Below are 19,595 nucleotides of genomic sequence, written 5' to 3' on the forward strand. Positions count from 1 at the left end.
TTAGCAAAAAGAAATCTAATACTGGAGATTTGTCAGGGATATTGGGAAAAAAGAGAGTAGTAGGTGATGACAGAGAATAATAATGAAACAAAGCTGAAAAAATGTAACAGGATAGAGGGAAAGGAGATTCAAACTCAATAGGCAGAAGAGTGTTCACAGAAAATTAAACATAAACCAAATTAAAATGAAAGCGGATTCCATGATCTGTTCTATTGGTATGTACATTTCTTAAGGTGTGTATTATGATCCTTGAGAAGAGACCCTGACACGTGTGTTTTCTCCCCAACTTTGCAACAGCCTTTTAGGCACTTAAAACAGGAATTTAAAAAATGTTTTTACTGTCCTAAATGCTGAGCAAATTATGACCCATGATTCCTCATATGGGACTATAATCCTTTTAACAACGATGGGAGCAGATGTTAGGCATGTCTGAGTACTTTTAAGTGTTCCACTTCTGTATTCAAGGATAATGAGAACAATAAAGCCTCCATATTCCACCACACTATTGCAGTAGAAAGTTAACTGTTGCTTATGAAATGCTCAAACACTACCCTGAAAAAAAGCCCAATAAAGAAATAGTAGCAAGAAAGATTAGAAAGTTAACAAAACTATAAATACCTTGTAAATAAAGAACTGTAAAAAAATGAACCAAAACCTGAACCTACTGTGAACAGACGGAAAACAACAAAAACTACCAACATCTTTAGCATCTGTTCTCTATCACCCAAAGTCTTGAAAACCAAATCTAGCTATTTAGTATAAACCAGTTACCTACTACTGTAAATATAGTTACATGATAGTTACCCTTCCCTCCTTAAATACTTAGTAAATTTTGAAATGTGCCAACCTCTCCAGTATGGAGAAAGAAGTGGCTCAGGGAACTGTTAAGAATAGCAATGACTGTGAGTAACCCCACAGATGCAATCTGAGAAAGCATTTTCACATACAGGAATTTTTTTAGCTTTCACCCCTAGGATGAAAAGTCACTGTCCCTACCTCTCACTAATAAGGTCAGTTTTGGGCACCACCAATGAAGCTTCCATTTCTGGTGGTTTAAGTGATGGGGACACCTGTCCTCCCGAGAGCTAAACTGAGTGTACAACTCACCTCATAGATATTACCAAACAGTCTGCATGTGTTAGCAACCTTGTCACTTATTCACCTGGCCTGGGTTCAAAATACTGACCTAAAAGTGAAAGGTTCCCATCAGCCACACATTCCCAATCAATAAATTAAAAGTCCATCTTCAGTACAAGGCTATCTTTCATCATGAGCTGGGGTGTAGGGACTATTAGAATATTCCACTCAGAAGGCTTTGCAACACTGAGACTTTTAATTAATAATCTCACCACCTTGCTAAGCAGAGACAAAGGTCAGGGGTTTGCAAGTCAACTTTCTCTTGGGTGTGAATGACTATTTTTGCAGTTTGTTCATTCACATTATATGCATGAATCCTTGAAAAAAGATGGTCACAAACAGCATTCAGGCAATACACTATGAGAATCCTTTGCCTAAATGTGCATGTCCAGCTGTATTACGGCAGCCCTGGATAATTCATTCTAGCTAGATGAAGTAATGAGGAGCAGGGTCTTTCAGTTTGCAATGATCTTACCTCTTCGTTTTCCCTTCTACTTCAGTAACAGTATGCATGGCATCATTTACAGTTACACCCTACCTTTTGATGACTCTACTCTCTTTGCCTTTTATGTAAAACAACAGGTATGTTAATACCTTGTCATAACCGAATTAATACCTCTGGATTTTCTGGCTTACACACCATTACTCAACGCACATTCTCAATGTACAAAATTAGCACTAGAGAATGGTAAATAATGGTATAATCTGTGAAGTAAACAAAGTTCTCAAATTACTTACAAATTTCTGAGTTACAATAGCCCCCATATTAAATTGCATTCTCTAATGAGAGTGAAAAGACAGACAGTGAGTAATGGCTCAATATTTGAGTTTTTGCTCTTCCACAGCTTTTTGTACTCCTTCTTTCAAGTTATAAAACCACTTTGTATTTTCCAAATCATTATCCCACAGTAGAGGTGAAATATAAATATGTCCCATGGACTGAGAGCTCTCAATGCAATATCAGAAGGGCTCTGTTAATCTTCGCAATGGAGTGTATTTTACAGTCTCTCATATATTTTGTAAAGTTAAAATGCTGTAGCAAGCAAAAGAACTTTTATTTCATAATCCTCAAAAAACAAATATTGGTGAAAAAATTATCTATGAATCAAGCATATTCAGAACACAGTTCTTAAATGGGAGTAAAGCTTTGAAAACAAAACTAAATACAAACAAAAAAAGGAATTAAAGGAACAACAAAAATGTAAAGTTTTGAATAATCTTGTTTTGGTCAATGGCTCTTGCTTTCTTTTCTTCTCAGATGTTCATTTTGTATTTCCCTCAAAGGAAAAGTTTATGAACACGTTGATCTCTTTCAATAGGCCATATGGTTTCTAGCATTTAATAATTCAACAATTAACAGATCATGGTAATTTTTTTTTATACATGCAACACTGCCAATTTTGCTCTTCAAAATGCCTCCTACTGAAATCTGCAGAAATAGAGAAGCATCACCCACAAGGACCTGTGCCTTTCTGACAGAACCACAGTACTCCTACACAGCATGACTGGGAGCATTACAGCATCCAGCCTGGACCTCTGAGGACTGCCAGCTATTTGCATGGCATAACAGTATTTTCCTCTAATAGGGTAAGCTAACTTTAGAGCATACTAACCAAATATTCTCTGCTCCAATACACTGCACTTTGCAGAGCTTGCATGTACCCTATAAAAACAAGTAAGCTTGACATTACAACCTGAGGTAGTATGGCTACAGCAACTAATATCTTACACAGCATTCCCGGTCACTTTACACCACAGAACCTTACAGTGCATATCTGCAAATAAATTAGTTCACACCCAGTTGTCAGGGCATTAAAATAGATTTGCCACTAAATAGATCCGCACTAAAATAGATTTGCACGAAGTTGAGTGCAGCAAAGAAATGTTGTACACATTCTTATAAAAGTTTTAATGGACTCTGTCACCCATGTAATAAAGACTGCATCTTTGCATTTATACAGAGGTATATATTCATATCTTAAAGTGCTGTCCAAATACCTCTCCTCAACCAATCAAGTATGACATTAGGAACCTGAGCAGAGAGCTTGAAGAGCATAAAGTGTGTAGGTTCTGCTAGAAAGTCCAAGGTACTGAAGCATGCTCCCAAATATCTCTTTTTCATGCACCCTCTCTCTTGCTCTCCAGAAGATTTTTAGATACAGATCTTCGGTGGACAAAATTAGACACCTCCCAATACTTTTGAAGTAACAGAACTGAGACCTATTTGCATTCTGGTGCTTTCTGGATCACTTTTGAGCAAAGTGATATTTGGGAGGTCTCACTGTAAGCGTTATTTAGACAAAGAGCAATATTTAGGGAGCTCTTTTTGGATCTAAGTCCTGAAAAACCATGAAACACAAGGATAGAAAAAGGTATTTCATATGTCATGGGACTAAAATATCCAACCAAAAGTTGAAATGTGATAGGGTCAAAAGAAATTCACCCATTTCTACATGGCTCAGAATGAGTTAATTATGGAGCACCACCTTTCATGCTCAGCATTTCTACTTCACAAGAGTATCAGCAAACTAGAAAGCCTCTTCAGAAAAAGATTTGCAGTAAATACGCCAACAGGTCTGGAGGGAATTGTTTCAGCAATGATAAAATATTTGAGACCAGCCATTCTACCGTTTTCTCTCTCCACCTGTATTATTTTCCAACTGGTCACTCCTTCACCATTAGAGAAGAAAAGAATAATCTCTTCTACATTTGCCTCTCCGTGTGGAAAGTTAAAAATGGGGTATAAGTAATCCAAAAAGGTGGTAATCTGCAAGGGACAAATCTGCAGGTGTGCTTTAAAGATGAAGTCAATGCCCCTTATACTGCCTGGGGCTTTTTCTCCAGTATATTAAACAAAGAACGTGCATTGCCACTACACTATCAGTGTCAAATAAACTTTCTTAATAAAGAGACAGGATCTTCTATTATTTCCAGTCTCAGGTCCCTCTTCTACCAACTGTACCCTACAGTGCTCCTCCTGGTTTCCCAAAAGCTTATGAACTATCACAGATAGTGTTGGCTAACAGTTTTGTTTCAGAGATACATATTTTAATAACCAAATACTATTGGGGTGAAACGGAAGAAACATTTACACATTACAGTATGGAAGGAACTAAAGGTATGCCCTCTGGAAATAGAAGGATTAATTAAAGTAGGCTAATCCAGGATTTAGTTGACTGGATTTCCAAATGTCTTTCCCTTGCTTTCTCTGTTGATTTTCTTCACCATGCTATCTTTATCCAATAATGATATACTACACTGTCAGGTGAGTAAGTAAATCCATTATAAATTGGTCAATATAGTGAATCAGAGTGGGATAAAACTATGTTCCTATCCAACTTAGCAACATTCTCTGAAGCACTTCTATAATCAGAAAATCAGGTCTTCTGACAGATACTGAAAGTTTTTTTCAATTCTACACTCACCAACACACACATCTTTAAGTCTCTGACACCAATAAATGATGGGAAAAATATGTCAATAGTCAGACTCCAAGATATTTACACAGTCAATGTTATCTTTGCTACATAACTACTGTTATGTAGTACCTTTGAAGATAACCAAATCTAGTTTCACTTGTTATCTAAACTGCAGTTTCAGATTAGACTCTTATAGGGAAAGGAAAACCTCATACATTAATTCCCTATTATGCAACAAAAGCTCCTCTGTGGCATATATGCCGGCTTACTCAATGCAATATTTCTCAATACACAAAGCATATAATCTGCCCATGTGAATTTCTTTACTATTGTAACTGACGACTAAAAAAAATTTCAATTTTTATTTCATGCTTCCTTTAAGAGTCTGTTTTTTAAAGAATTTGCTAATTTCTGCAATAAAAGATACTACTGAAACACATTGGGTTGATTTTTTTAATGAGGCATTAGCTATAGAATATCCTGTAAGCCATCAAACTTTCATAAAATTCAGAAAAATGTTAGCATTTCTAAATAATTTTTAGTGAGGCTTAGGTTCCTAAATTACTGAGCTTTTCACAAAAACAGACTAAAGAGCAAAGCACTACTCAGGATGGCTTGATTATATAGAATTAGAAATTTAACAAAGTAGCCTGTTCTAAAGCACCTAACTTAGATGGGTAAATAAACAATGATGACTGGAACCGCTGAAGGCATAAACATCAGTGTTTTAGACATTACAGTGTCTGTGATAAATAAGCTGCTTCATCAATTAAACACACAGTTCTTTATTTATAGCATATTTCTCAACAGGAGCCATGCTGGGACCTGTGCTTGGTCATGGAAAGTAAGCCAACTTCAGCCTCATGTATGGTGTTTTGCTTGTCTTTCAATATTAATGCCAGATGGATGATAAGTGCATTATACATAATATGTCCATGCGCAGATGTAGCTGCCTGTGGGGCTGCACTGCAAACTACATTATTGAAATGATTTAGGATTTAGAAGCAGTAAGAAGAGGGAGAGTTGCTTCAAATTTCTTCAGTGATCTGGTATATAGCAGAAGATCATTGTACCAGCAAATGAAGGGGACTGGAAGTCTATGGATAGTAGCAGAATCAAAGGTGGCCAATTAGTCTGCCAAAGAAAACGTGTGGTGGAACTACTCTCCAGAGTACAGCTGGAGATGAGCTTGGACTATAGAGGGTTTTTGTAGCCCAAAGAAACTCCTCTAGGTTAAATAATACCCCAGAGCTACACAATTATTTATGGCTGGGTGTTTGGGGTTTTTTGCTTTTTTTAAAAATTTGTATTTAATGCAGCTGGGTACTAGTTCTCTTCACATTCAAAAGCGCAATGTCTTAAGTCTTGCAGCAGTGAAAAGCTACACCAGTGTCAAGATTAAATATGAAACGGAGTTAAAAAAATCATTTAATGCTAGATGGCTAAGCCTTTCTGTGAGTGCCAAAAGAGCAGGCTGATTTTCAAAGGTGCAAAATAGACAGAAGTTCCTCCTGACGTCAGTGGAAATGCCTGGGTGTTCAACACCTATAAAAAATATGAGTGTTTCCTTAGATGCTTAAGGAATAACCACAGATGCTAATTTTAGACGAAGGTAGTCACTTTCCACGGACTCCTGGTATGGTAGTGGGGGTGAGCAAAGCTCTTTCGGGGGGGCAGTTAAGATTAGAAGCCATCTGCTCTAAATTAGGTTCTGCAAGTTATCAAAGTAATGGATGGCTGGACTTCTTTAACTTACAAGTTTTTGAAGAGAAATAAGAACAAACATCAGATTTCAAGTTGAAGGAATTCTGGCAGTTAAGAGCAGCTGGGAGGAAGCATTTGAAATAAACGGAACATCTTATTCATATCAAGTGCAATAAACATTTTGCACTTCCATCTGTAAAGCCAGCAACATAGGTATTACAATCGCTGCTTTGGAGATAGACAGTGACATAGATAGACAGATATAAAGCAATGTGCCATTATAATTCAAAGCAGGGAAAACCGGGACCAGACATAGGAGCAGTAGTGTCCCTTCTTTCACTTGGGACAAATTTAGGATTGATTTTCTCACCTGTGTGCACACACAAATTTTAGGTCCAAATATATAAACTAACTAAAAACCAGCCAAACAACTGTCACCTGCTTCCCTCTGGACAAGCCTTCAAAAGCATGAAGTATATTTCTACAAGCTACCATTTCAAGCAGGACACTTTCATAAACAGAGATCATTGCACTTCGAAGTCTTTTGCCTCTGTCTCTGCAGATGCTCTGCTTTGCAAAGCAGCAACACCCACTCTGTAAGCCTTTCACACCAGTAGTTCAAGGATTACTAGGACCATGCTGTCTTGATCTGTACTGAAGTGTTCCTTGTACTGCCAGTAGGAAGAGCTACTACAGACTTGATACAGACACAGACACAGAGGGTGATCATAACATTGTGTTTGCTGGTTAAATGACGTGGAAAGAGGTAACTTCTATCTTTAAATACATGCCCAGTTTCATGTAGAAATAGAGCATTGTATAGGACCTGTTTAGTTATGATAACGTTTATGCATCAAGTCTCTCAACCTCAGGCATATTTAAAATCAACAAATCCAGTGATATAAGAACAAATGCCACACATCCTTATCAGAGAATTTCATGAAATGATGTTCTTCAAACACTGAAGATGTGAAAATCACCCCAAACTAGGAATGAAATTTAATTTAGGAAAAAATGGAGTGCTTGATGTGAATACATTCTCCTTGTGGTATCAGCTGACAGTAAAGAACTCATAGCCATAAAAGTCATATTGACTCAAGAGTCAGCAACTTTTCATTGCTCACAGTAAAGGAATACCACATCAGTTACAAATTGTTTATTCCAACAATTACAGCTCAGAAGAAATTATGCTTGGCAGTAAAGCCATCCAAACTAATTCAACTTTGCCAACTGTGTAAGCATTTTTATATTTGTTTGCTTGCAAGGATATAAAATAACATACAGGAGGGACTTTTTTCTACTTGGGACAAAGCTAAGCAGTACAAATTCCCATCTAATTCTATTTCACTGACATGTGTCTTCCTGCATCAGGTCCACCTGTATTCCAGCTACAAATGCAATGCATTTTTCTGTAAGCAGGACCTGCAGTACAACTTCTAAATTACTAGCAATATCTATATAGATAGATATTCACAACTAAGGAAAACCCTGATGTTCAGTCTCACTGAAGTTAATTCAGTAGAACTGTATAGTGCAACACAGAAAATTTTACCTAAACTAAAAATCATTAAATAGTTCAGAAGTTATGCAACAGTGATAAATTTATGTTAGGCCTTTGATATCCAATTCTTACATCACAGTGATGAAACTCCTTTTGTCTTACTTGTAAGAGGGCAGAAGAGCTTCGATGAAACATTTTGAATTGTGTTACCCCATTGGCAAAAAGCAGTCGAAATTCATCTTGCAGAGATGTTTTCTTTTGATTTGGATATTGATGGTGTGATCATGATACTTTCTTATTGAGATTCATTAGTTTATAGAATATAGCTCGGTCCTGCTTTTGCTTGCACAGGACAATCAATTGTATGAGTATGGATTCCCTATTTACTGCAGCCTCAGGGCTGGAAACCCTCAGAGGTCTTCCAAGCCTCTCTCTTCAGCGCTCCAGTGACCCAGAGATTCAAGCAAGATGCAGACATCCCACCCACAAGAGATTATAGCAAAGTCCACTGCTTAACACACAGCTTTTCTTTAGCTCTTAATCACCTTGGTCGCAGCTTATGGAAACCCACTCAGATCCATACTTTCTTCCAATCCTTATTGTCTTACTAATTGGATCAGCATATCTGCATACAAACATTTTACTATACAAATTTAGGGGGAGGCTGTGGTGTGTATCTATGCATGAAGGTAGGAGGTAGCCTTTGCTTCCCATTACAAAATGGTCCTTATAATTTATTTCCATCATACAGTTCTGTTCTGGGCAGATATCTGGGGGTTAATTAACAGTTGAATTGAGACTGTAGGAGTTATCAATTTGACAACACTTAACAAACGCATACAGAGCCTCGAACAGGTCAACATTGAGAGGTTCATTTGAGTTTAAATAGAAAACATAATATTGAGTAATATATTTATTTCTCGCACTCAGTATTGGTAAAGAAAACCTTCCCATTCAAACAAACTACGTACTTAATAATTTCAAGTAAAGCGAATTTCGTAATACTTTTCTTTGAATTTTTTTTCATATACCAGCACCACAGTATTCAGGCCTGCACACAAAACTGACAGCTTCCAAGACAAAATATGAAGCACACTGACAAAATACGATCGTTTCACTATCCTTTCAGCATGCTCCTCTCAAACACCCTTCCATGCAAGTAACATCAGCAAGAGGAATTTAACATGTTACTATTTTAACAAGCACTAATCTCAAAGAGGCCAATTGTACAGAACAAGCCATAAACACATCCCATATTTCTACAGAGACTCCTTCTGCCCTCATGGCAACTCTTCCTAGGATAAGAGAAACTGCAACTCTATGGCCTTCTGTTGCATCAATGTCTAATACTTGGGACAGTTACAGTAGATCCTGAAAAATCAAGACATGCTGTTGCAGAAAAAAAAAATTAAGTTCATCCATTGACTACTAGGTTCTGAGCTGGATCTCATACGGGGCCATTTACCACTGAGATCATCACTTGAAGAGCACTCAGGATTTAAAAGAAAACAAGAGATGTTCTATGTCTGTTCTTAATACTAGAGTTTTTGGCATCCACTGTTTGAAAAGAAAATTCTTGATGCCCCTGGAGGAGCATTTGGCCTTGGAGTGCTGAAACTTCATGTTTCATAAAGGTGCACTCTGCATCTATAGTGGCCTTTATCATTTGGCAAGACATTGTTATTCTATAGAAGACAGCCAAGTACTTGCTGAATACTAGAAAAAAAAGTCTAAAAAAGGTGAAATTGTTTGCTCTTTTAATTGTTAGTACTAACAGAAACTCCTGCATTTCAACCAACAGAACTTCCAAGACACCTACACCATCCTGATTATCTGCATACAAGGTAAGGGAGGGAGAGAATTGCAGTGTAGGACTCATCATATGATATGGCATATGTTATCATAGCACATGGTTTTCCCATTATCATTCCATTTTTGAGTCTAGATGAATTTCCTCCTGGCATAATAAATCCCCTCCTGAAAGTAGTCCTAAAGCTACTCAACTTAGTACCCTCATCTTTATAAGAAATATCCAATAGTTAACAGGTAAGTAGTAGGAATAAGTAATCTGAAGGTTCATACTCTCTTAGAAAGGCGTGTACCTTTTGCTTCCCCCACACCGCCTACATTCACATCCAGACCCTGTTCACGCTGCTCACTCGCACAGGAGAATCTGTGTGCCTTCTCAACAATCCCACTGGTATTCCAAGTGGGTAAAAAGTGTCACCTCATTAAAAACCCTCTAGCGGTGGATGGTTTCTGTGTGTGCGATGGAGCCTAATGTCAAGGCTCATTATTAAAGGATAGAATTTTGCATGGTTTAAAAAAAAAAAATCAAGCTAATTTTATTTCCAGATAATCTCAGTAAAAGAGGAAGACCTAGGCTGGAATTCCCTCTACACATTGCAGATATTGTTATAGTATGTACAACAATTATTTCAATCTGGAGAAGTGAGAAGTGGTTTACAGGACTGAATTCTGCTGCTGGCATCCAGCCTCTCCTGCCAACCTCTTTCTGCCTTACATTTCTTTTTCATTCATTGAGGCTCTGTTATTTCTCTCCTCCATTGAAGAACAAAGCTGTTTCCTTCCACTATATCTGCCTTCTCACACACCAGTAGAATTCTTACAGGAAGAGGTTTCTGATAAGGAATCAATTTAGATTCCATCCACAGAAGACCAGGCAAACTTCAGAGTAAATCCGGGACACTGAGTCTAACTCTATTTATAGACACTGAAGTCAGACTGAACACAAGGTCAATTTCTCTTTCAGGCTGCAACGAACCTCTCAAATCTGCTGAACTTAATGAAGTTGCAGCAACACTACAACAATAAGGATGTTGCCCATCATTCACAGTCCTGATAGCTTCTTCCAAATAATTTGCCATACATGTGTCTTCCAAATGCATTTTTTTTAACTTGCAAGGACAACAGGAGTTGTATTACCAGCCAAAGGAGGTAATGCAGATAAATCCTTATAGGTCACACTGAAAATGTAATCTGATATGTACTTCTGAAGGCTGGAAAGATACAGCTTCTTTCCTTGAGAATCTTTTCTGAAGTCCTCACTCATGCACAAGGTTCAGCGTTATCAAGATTTGCTTTCACAAAGAGGGCAATATCAAGGTAAATAAATATTCTAAATCTTTGTCTTTATTCTATACCAGTGTAAAAAGCCATCAAAATTGTCAGAAATTACATTGACACCTACATTAAAACCCTTCTGCATTAACAAAGTGGTGTACCAGGGCCACACAGCAAGCTGGAATAAGATCATCCACATATAATAATATCAGTAAGGCAAGGAACATGTTCCCAGTTCTTTCTTTACGTGTGTTGATTCAATAGTGTCAGACACATTTGAATGACTGCAGAAGCCACATATTAAATATGTGAAGCCAATTTAGTGTCTTACAATACAACTATCCTGAAGAAGGGATCACACTTGTTTCAGTCTTCCTTAGAAAGCTAACAAAACACATTTCATGTCAAAGTTTAAAAAAGCACACTCACTCCTATAATTATTTATAGCAAAAGTTACAAACAAGACAGTGCTGTTAAACACCTGTCTGACTAAGCGGTGTTGGCAGATCAAACATTGCAAAAATACAGTATGTGCACATTTTGAGTAGCACTGCTGTGCTTGGTTTCCTAAGCTAAGTGACACTCTATTTCCCTATGTCCCCTTTAGTTATACTGAGATATAGTTAGTGAAAACCAAAAGCTTTGTGGAATTTGTTGAGCCTTTTTTTGGAAGCTTAAGAAATATAAAAAATACATTTATTACGGAGAAATATATTTATTATGGAAAAATATATTTATTATGGAGAAAAGAGAAATCATGTTTTAAGTCTTCCACTATAAGCTAGTATGACTTTTGTTCACACTCCAGTCCAGCAGGGTAGGGGCTGAAAGACAAGTGATCTCTAGTCTGACAGACCATAGAACAAACCACTTCTACCAGTTCTTACAATTATCACTGGCCAGCCTCTTTCTACCAGTGGGAAAAACGAGGTGACTTGACCTTGTCTAGGGTTACGGGGCAGAATGAAGAAGAGAATCCCACCCTCTCTGGACAGACTTTTCCAAAAGTACTTCCAATATTTTTTTTATTTCTGTGTAGTACTGAAGAAACAAGGGGCCACTCCCATAGATCTTTCAGCCACTGCTTAGGCACATGTGGGCAGGGGAAGTGTACTGGGTCAAGGAGCAGACTGTAGAAGTTTCCAATCTCATGGTACCCATCTACAGGTTCAAAAGACACCAAGGCCATAATTCTTTAATTAGTTTCTACTATTGGACATCTACTGTGTCTGTTCTACTATTGGACATCTACTGTCCATTTCTACTAACGGACATCTACAGGATGTCCATTCAAAATACAATTTTTTTTTTTTTTTTTTTTTTTTTTGTTATTTAGTCTTTCTTTAAAGTTGTTGCTGGAAATGCCCAATCATATGATCCCGTTTAAGTTTCTGCCAATAGTGTCTATTGCAGCAAATGGTTGAATTGTTGTATTTTCTTGATTTCCTGAGTTGACACAGGCTAAATGTTACCTCAATTAAAGCATTTGAATTGTTGCTCACATTCAGACAGAACTAAACCACAACTCATCTTTCTTTCCTATAGTGTACTTCATATTTTTTGGGCATCTGTGACCACCAAGGAGCCTGGATTACAGCAGACCATAATACTCCACTCCATGGTTATAATTAGGTGTCACATCCATTGTAATCCTATGGACGTCATCATGTGTTACCAGCATCTGTTGACAGATTTCATACCAGGCATATCACTGAAATGGCAAGTCTGGAGAGGGCAGCCCACAATAGAAACAATGGCATTTATTTTTGGTTTGATCCAAGACTGTCTAATAGAAAATATATGCTGCCAACTGCCAGGGCTCCACTGAGATCATTTTTCAATATTATATTACCAGTTAGAACAAAGATCTGTGCCCATGTACCTGCAACCTTCTCCTAATAAATAAGGAATTAAGAAAGCGCTTTCTGCCACTGTCTTAGCATGAATTAAGAAAGATAGAAGCCTTAAAATTTTACAAGGTTTAACCAACCCTTTATCATGCAAGTACTTTTCATGTAATAATAATTCAGACTCCTTTCCAAGACAAGGAGTAAGGATCCCCACTCCTAAATTTTATTTAAATATGTTATCATGTTAATATTAAAACTAAACCCAGGGAACTGGCAACATAAAGTTGGAAGTAAAGCAGAGTCTGCTTTAATTTATCAATGTTGAAATCTGACTTTCTGCTGAAGTGCTGTCTGTTCAGGGAATGGAAACATAAAATTTTCAATGTAGTATAGCTACTCCCCGATTTTCTGTAAAAGTCAAGACTTACTGTAAACATAAAAACGTCTTCCTAATCCAAGTCCTCTTTACTTTTGATCGTTTGTCTGCATTGAAGGAAAACTGCATTAGAGTGCTGACTATCTAGTAATCTGTCCAATTTTTTTTGAAAACAGCATTCTTTGAAATACTGGACAATTGAATCCTAATCAGATGTAGCCACAGCCTCTTACAGCTGCACAGTTTCAAATCACTAAAGCACTTAAGCACTAAGATAATTTCCATTCTCCTTATAAAACAGAAAAACATAGTTGACCATCTGAAGAGTGTCAAATTAAAACTAATGTCAGTGTTGATGAGTACAACTTAATTATTGGTTAGGAGTTGCAGCAGCTGCTAGATCAAGAAAAGTGAACTTCAACTTAGAGAACTTCTCCCACTATATTCATACAGCAGGACCCGAACAGGTGTGAATGTAAGAAAATTAATAAAACCAGCTAAAACTCACAGAAGGAGGGAGACTCTAAGCTAAATTTGAGCAGAAAATACCAGCTCTACAAACTTTAATGGAAAAGCAAACCCCCTGGCCCCAACAATTCTAACAGCTCTTACTTTTATAGCTATACATTTATAGTATAGCTTTTACAGAAGCTGTGACTGCAACAGTGGGACAGACTCATAAGATCTTAACTGGCACCTTCTACTTAGGTTTTGAAGTGGGCTGCTCAGCTATGCAGAATACATATTCAACCTTATTGTCCAGAGCACTGTCTTTCTCTCCCTCCCTTTTTTTTCCATTCTTGTAACCAGCAGATAACCTTTTAATCCCAGATCTGTCAGCTGTGACTTCAGCATCACCTTTCAAATTAGAATGAAACAAATCCTCTACAATATTTCATCTCTCTTTTCCATGTGCTGTTTAAAACTTAGTGTTCTGAAATTAGAAGTGCAAATATTACTAAAGTATCAAACCACTGACAAGACTGATGTGGGATCATAATTTCTGCCTATGTTCAGAAAAAGAGCATGGGCAGTCCTTGGTGGTTCAATAGTTTTCTTACACCTAAAAGGCAAGAAGCGTTTCCTACACAACAGTATATTCCAATATATTTACAGACCTGTTTTTTTCCCAGACAGTGAACTGGCATGTGGGAACCTAATCGTGAAATACAGTTTTCCAAATATAGCCTGGATGTATTTCTAGGCAATACTTTCCTTGTCAGATCATTCAGTTGGAATGAAGAGTATATTCTACTAAGAGCTAACTTGCAAGATCGCAACTTCAAAAGTGATTTCTCAGTCTGCTCTCAGAAATATTGCAAAGTTCTGTTGCACACCAATTTTGAACCATCTCATTCATCTCCCTGTTTATAATTGCAATTTACTCTTTTTCAAAATCCACCAGGCGCACACATCAATTCAGAGTCTGCTTTCTGAAAGGAGGACCTAGGAAGTGAAGTTAAAAATTACTGAAACATTAATACATAAATCTAGCGACACTGACAGGATATTTCCAGTGCAATATAAAAAAAACCTCCTGACTCTCATAAATCATTTTCATCTGACATAGGTTTCACTTAAGAATAAAAACAGCAAATGCACTATCCTCAAAATATGGCATAGCAACTATACATTATATACATGTTTTATACAATGTAAAATATGTTTTATTAGAACCCCGTACTGTACGGCCCTGACAATTCCAGATACAGCATGGAAAAAAGAGAGGACATCATTCCATACAGACCCACACAGACAAACACACTATTTTCAGACCTTCCTTTGCTGTTTCTCCCATGCTGGGTCCAGGAGCAGGTCCCTGTCCCATTCTTCTTCTTGGGTCATGTACTCATCTTCTTCATAGTTATAGGTGTACTGCATGTTTGTTTCTATCTGGTTCATGCTGTTCATGCTACCGGGGGATCAGCTTCAGCTGCTGAGGCTTCTACTACAATTTGAGTTTACTTGCTGATGGGTTGTAGGTAGCAGTGTCTGTTTTCTTTTCTTTCTTTTTTTTTTTTTTTTCCTTTTTCCAAGGTGACAGGGAGTGAATATGGACGAATCTTGCTGAGAGCAGAGGCTGAAACTGTCAGGTAGGTGCTGACGTGTGGTGACCTTGCTTCCCTCTCTCCCTTGCCCTCCTTCACTCTCTCTCCCTCTCTCTCCCTCTGTGGCTGCTGCTGTCGGTCCCTGCGGCTGACCCCTCGGAGAAGCCCAGGGCGGCTCATTGCTGCGGCTTATTATCCCCGCCGGGCTGTCACGTGGCGCTCCGGGCGGCGGCCCCGGTCCCAGCCCCGCGGCGGGAGGCGGCGGGCGGCGGGCGCTGATCCCGCACGGGGCAGCCTGGGATGGGCTGCGGGAGAGCAAGGATGGGCAGGGGGCTCGTCTCCCGCCAGCGCTGCGGGAGCTCGTCTGCCTGTCTGTCGTGCCTTACGATTTGACACAGACTTGTCTTTTTTTTCTCCCCTCCTACTGACATGTATTTCTACTTCTCAAGACCCGTCTATGATTTGCTAATGTAGTTTGGCATAGTTTATCATTAGTCTGAAGTCGGTATCTGTCCTTGGGCCACTTCACACTTTCGGATTAAGGATCACACGAGCCAGCACAGACAAGGACACTCAAGAGATGAAACAATTTCAATTGGAGATCAGGTCTGGAGTTAACCAGAAAGCATGGAAGCACAACTTTAAAAAGCAATGCATATATTTTTGTCTAGGAAACAGTCTCAGTAAATCCAAAAGCAGGCACCAAGAAGCACATACAAAGGCCCGTAGAACCAGTAACTTCACATACGTGTGACAGGAACCATTTACCCGTGCTTCCCATAGAGCAAAATCCAAAAGGATAGCACTGAGATCAAGCACCCTGGCAAGCTTGTCCCATATCTCCCGTGCCATATCATTTCAGTTGTCCCAGTAACAGGGTTTCTTCTGGGAATTGGCAAGTTTACTATGTTCTTCATGTAGCTTGTCATTAATACCTGCACCTATCGTCAGCCAAGGTCATCCTCGCTAGCAGTGGCCACACAGGATACAATTCCATCCTCACTTAGGAAAAGAAAATGCTCACCAAAGCTGAGCTTTTAAAAGCTGTAAGTGACAAACTCATATAAAAGGGGAAAATGTTTAGTAAAGACAACAGTAGGTCTCTAAGCCAATGTAGATGAATAACCACAATAATTTACAGCTTATGTCCTCTATTTCATATTGCTAACTGAAGCTCTGCTTTCTGCCAAGTCATCTTCTAGCCCATAAGAATATAGAAGAACAATGCAATATAGAAGAACATGCATACATGCACAGAAAATATCTACTCACTAGCTCAAAAAAACTTCATAAATACAGCACTAAGGTTGCAAATTGGAATTGCAGTACTAAGGTTGCAAATCGGAATTCAGAAAAGGATTGAAACACTTCATGCAATAAAAGCAAGCTGAACTTCTGAAGACTGATGCACATACTGTAAGACAAACAGTCCAAAAATGAAATTCCAAATCTAAGCAGCAAAGTCAGAACCACATGCTTTTTGCCTGCTCAGTGCAAACACTCTCAAAGTTGCTACACTTCCATCTATATAATGAACTAATGTTGGTGAATGCTGCCTAGACTTTTTTGTTCAAGTGCAGATGAGCATTCTCTTAGGATACTCTCAGACAATATCAAATTGCAATTACAAAACAAATTAGTTCACATAGATACACATTAAATGTATGCTGGTGTAATTTGTGTGGTTTGTTTTTATAGCTCGGTAGTCACCTGTGGTTTGAAATAGTCCAATTGCAATCACCTAAATGATAATTTAAGCCTTTGAAGTTAGTAAAACCATTTCTTCTTTTTCACCATACAAAGCACAGAAGAATTTCTAAAGGAAATGCAGAAGTCAGAGAAGCCCTAGAAGTATAGATATAAATCTGTAATGCTCTGACTCAGAGCTGTCCTCCGTGCAAAGAGCTCTCCTGCACTAATGAAACCTGTGACCTTTCATGCACTCCCTCATTAGAGGTGAGGCACTGCAACCAGCTTTGTGCCTTTCCTCAGCACTGCCTTGTCTGGGGATCCATGTGGATGAAGTCACACGGTACCACACCCTTCCCCACCATGCAGTACAGGTGAGCCTTACAGCTACTGACAGCTTCATGCAGGAAGGTATTAGCTAAACCCCATGTTTTATATGTTGGCCTTCACCCTCTAACACAGGCCAGGGGGCCTTTGTCATGAAATAAAAACTGAGGTGGGATGGTGACAAAGAATATCCAATCACACTGTGGATTGGGACTAGAGTCAGACCCATGTCTAGATTTCTAGATACCAAAAGTAAGTCTAGCCAAATTTTCCAGAATTATAAAAGAAGTTTGCCAAGTTTTTTCATAAAATAACTGGATTTACTCAAAGCATACCTAGCCACTGCTGCAAAGGTACTGTTCATTTTTTCATGTTTACTTGGTACATATGTAAATAGTACTTTGATAACAAAGAAAATGAAACAAAAATGTTTAATTGTTCCAAGCAAACTAGAACCAAATTGTTCCAAGCTAGAACCATAGTCACACTCAGCTAGTCTGAGAGATTTAAAAAAGTAAGTATTTCAAGATCCACTTTGGCTAGGTAATATTAGTCCATTTTGGATCAAAAAGTATAGGGGACTTCAACTTTTTCAGTGTGCATTTTCAGAAAGTTGGGTTTTTGTCTATAAAACAGAAAACGAAATGGAATAGCCCCATTAAAAAAAAAAAAAAAAAAAAAACCAAAACCACCTGCCTATCTTGATGGAATCTGACATGTTTTAGGTTCTCTGAATAACTGCTTACTGCCTCTTAATCAGAGAGCATGAGTAGGCAGAAGAGATATTTATAGATGGAGCTTTAGGAGGAGTATCTGGTATTTTGTTTACTACTTTAATTTAATTTTATAAACTAACTGTGCAGATGGTAATGAGAAGCATATGAATGGAGGTCCGTAGTGGAAGAAGAGCCAAAATGGAACTCTGACGCCAAACTTGAAGTGGAAAGGGAGATGCCTCTTTCAGCTCAACAAGAGAAAAGCAAAGCTGTGCCTAGCACAGTAGTATGAATAAAGCAGTTTGCTTCAACCAGTTTATTTCCACATCAGAGGTAGGTTAGAACTATCTCCACTAAAGCTGGCAGAGTTGCGCTGCTACAAACTATGTGTGCCTAAGAAGAAAGGAAATAAAATCAAAACAGAGATTAGCAACCTGAGCAGGAAAGAAAGAACATAAGTCAGAAACAGAGAAAAAGAAAGAAACACAATGAACTACATGGATAAGTAGTTTTAAGTTAACATGGCAAGATACCGGAGAGTCAGCAAGTACAGTTGAGGTAGAAATGACAGAGTTTTTTTACAATGTGGCAAGACAAAAAGAATACTCATGATTGCCAAATGAATTAGAAGAAATAAGGTTGCACAGGGAGACAAGAAATGGAGATAGCAGAGCTGAATTGTCAACTGTTTTTATCTTTTATTTGGCAAAAGGTGTGCAGTTGTAGTTCATGCTAATATAAATGTTAGCAAGGGCCTAACCAGAAGAATGATGCCTTGAACTCAGGAGAACACTGTGGCAACCAGATATCACTTCCCATGTATGAGGAGTACCAAACAGGCTTTCCTAAGAGGAGCAGCAGGTCTGTGAGGTCACACAAATACCTCCCAGCGTGCTTTGCATTAAGCTACTTGAGAATCAAAGGGCTTTTCTAACTAAAGAAAGTCAATCTTTATCATTCGTTTTAATGAAATGGGAAGTGTTTCACACATTTTTTATTTAACATTCATTTACTTGTCAAAAGCCATCATACCATTCTCTCAAGAACTCAGTCTGCATTTTTTACTGTTCCTCAGACGTTCAATCCTTCAACACGCTTCTTATTCTTCCCTCTCACAAAATCTTAGAATGAGAATAAAACCACGACTTGTTAATAAAACAAAAATGCTGACCATCACATTTCACCAGATCATTCCTCTATTCGAACTTAGTGAGATATAGACTAAGAAATAAGCCAGATTTCTCTACTTAAATAATTGCCCATGAAACAATCAACTGATGTAGAAATAATCACCATTAGTTTTCAGTTTTAACACTTCTGTATAGGAACACAATAGTTCATATCTGCCAAAACTATCTCAGAAAGGCCACAGAAAGATAAAGAACCTCATGAGAGCTCAGTCAGTCATTGAGTCTTTAAGTAATCATAGTCTTTTTGTTTGTCTGTTTCTTTGTGAAAAAGAACAACAGAATGGTTTCTCAATAAAGAAGTCAATGAAAGGTAATAGAAAAGAAATTCAAACTAATTATTCTCTTGTGTAAACTGTTAACAGGATCTTAAAAAAGGGATCAAAAAGCCCTTTAACTTTCACAGCATGTCATAACTGTCACTTGCACATAAAATGTATTTCTGCTTGTAGCAAATATCCACTAGTTTAAAGCTTAACCAACAAGAATATGAATTATTTAAATAAGATAATGATAATTTAAATTGGTTCAAAATGTTGGATTCTGTTAAAAATTAT

At 38.0% G+C, this 19,595-nt stretch overlaps 1 protein-coding gene across 1 annotated transcript in view; it reads right to left on the minus strand.

Moving 5' to 3' along the window:
* The window catches only part of ACTN2 (actinin alpha 2), a 68,084-nt gene extending 52,793 nt beyond the window's left edge, over positions 1-15,291 (minus strand). Inside the window, exon 1 of the mRNA XM_064648743.1 lies at positions 14,848-15,291. Within this exon, the coding sequence (XP_064504813.1) occupies positions 14,848-14,982 (135 nt within the window). The 5' untranslated portion in view covers positions 14,983-15,291. The remainder of the gene's footprint in view (positions 1-14,847) is intronic.
* Positions 15,292-19,595: the final 4,304 nt, after the last annotated feature.

The sequence above is a fragment of the Pseudopipra pipra genome, chromosome 3 (genome assembly GCF_036250125.1).
Source record: "Pseudopipra pipra isolate bDixPip1 chromosome 3, bDixPip1.hap1, whole genome shotgun sequence".
Taxonomy (NCBI): domain Eukaryota; kingdom Metazoa; phylum Chordata; class Aves; order Passeriformes; family Pipridae; genus Pseudopipra; species Pseudopipra pipra.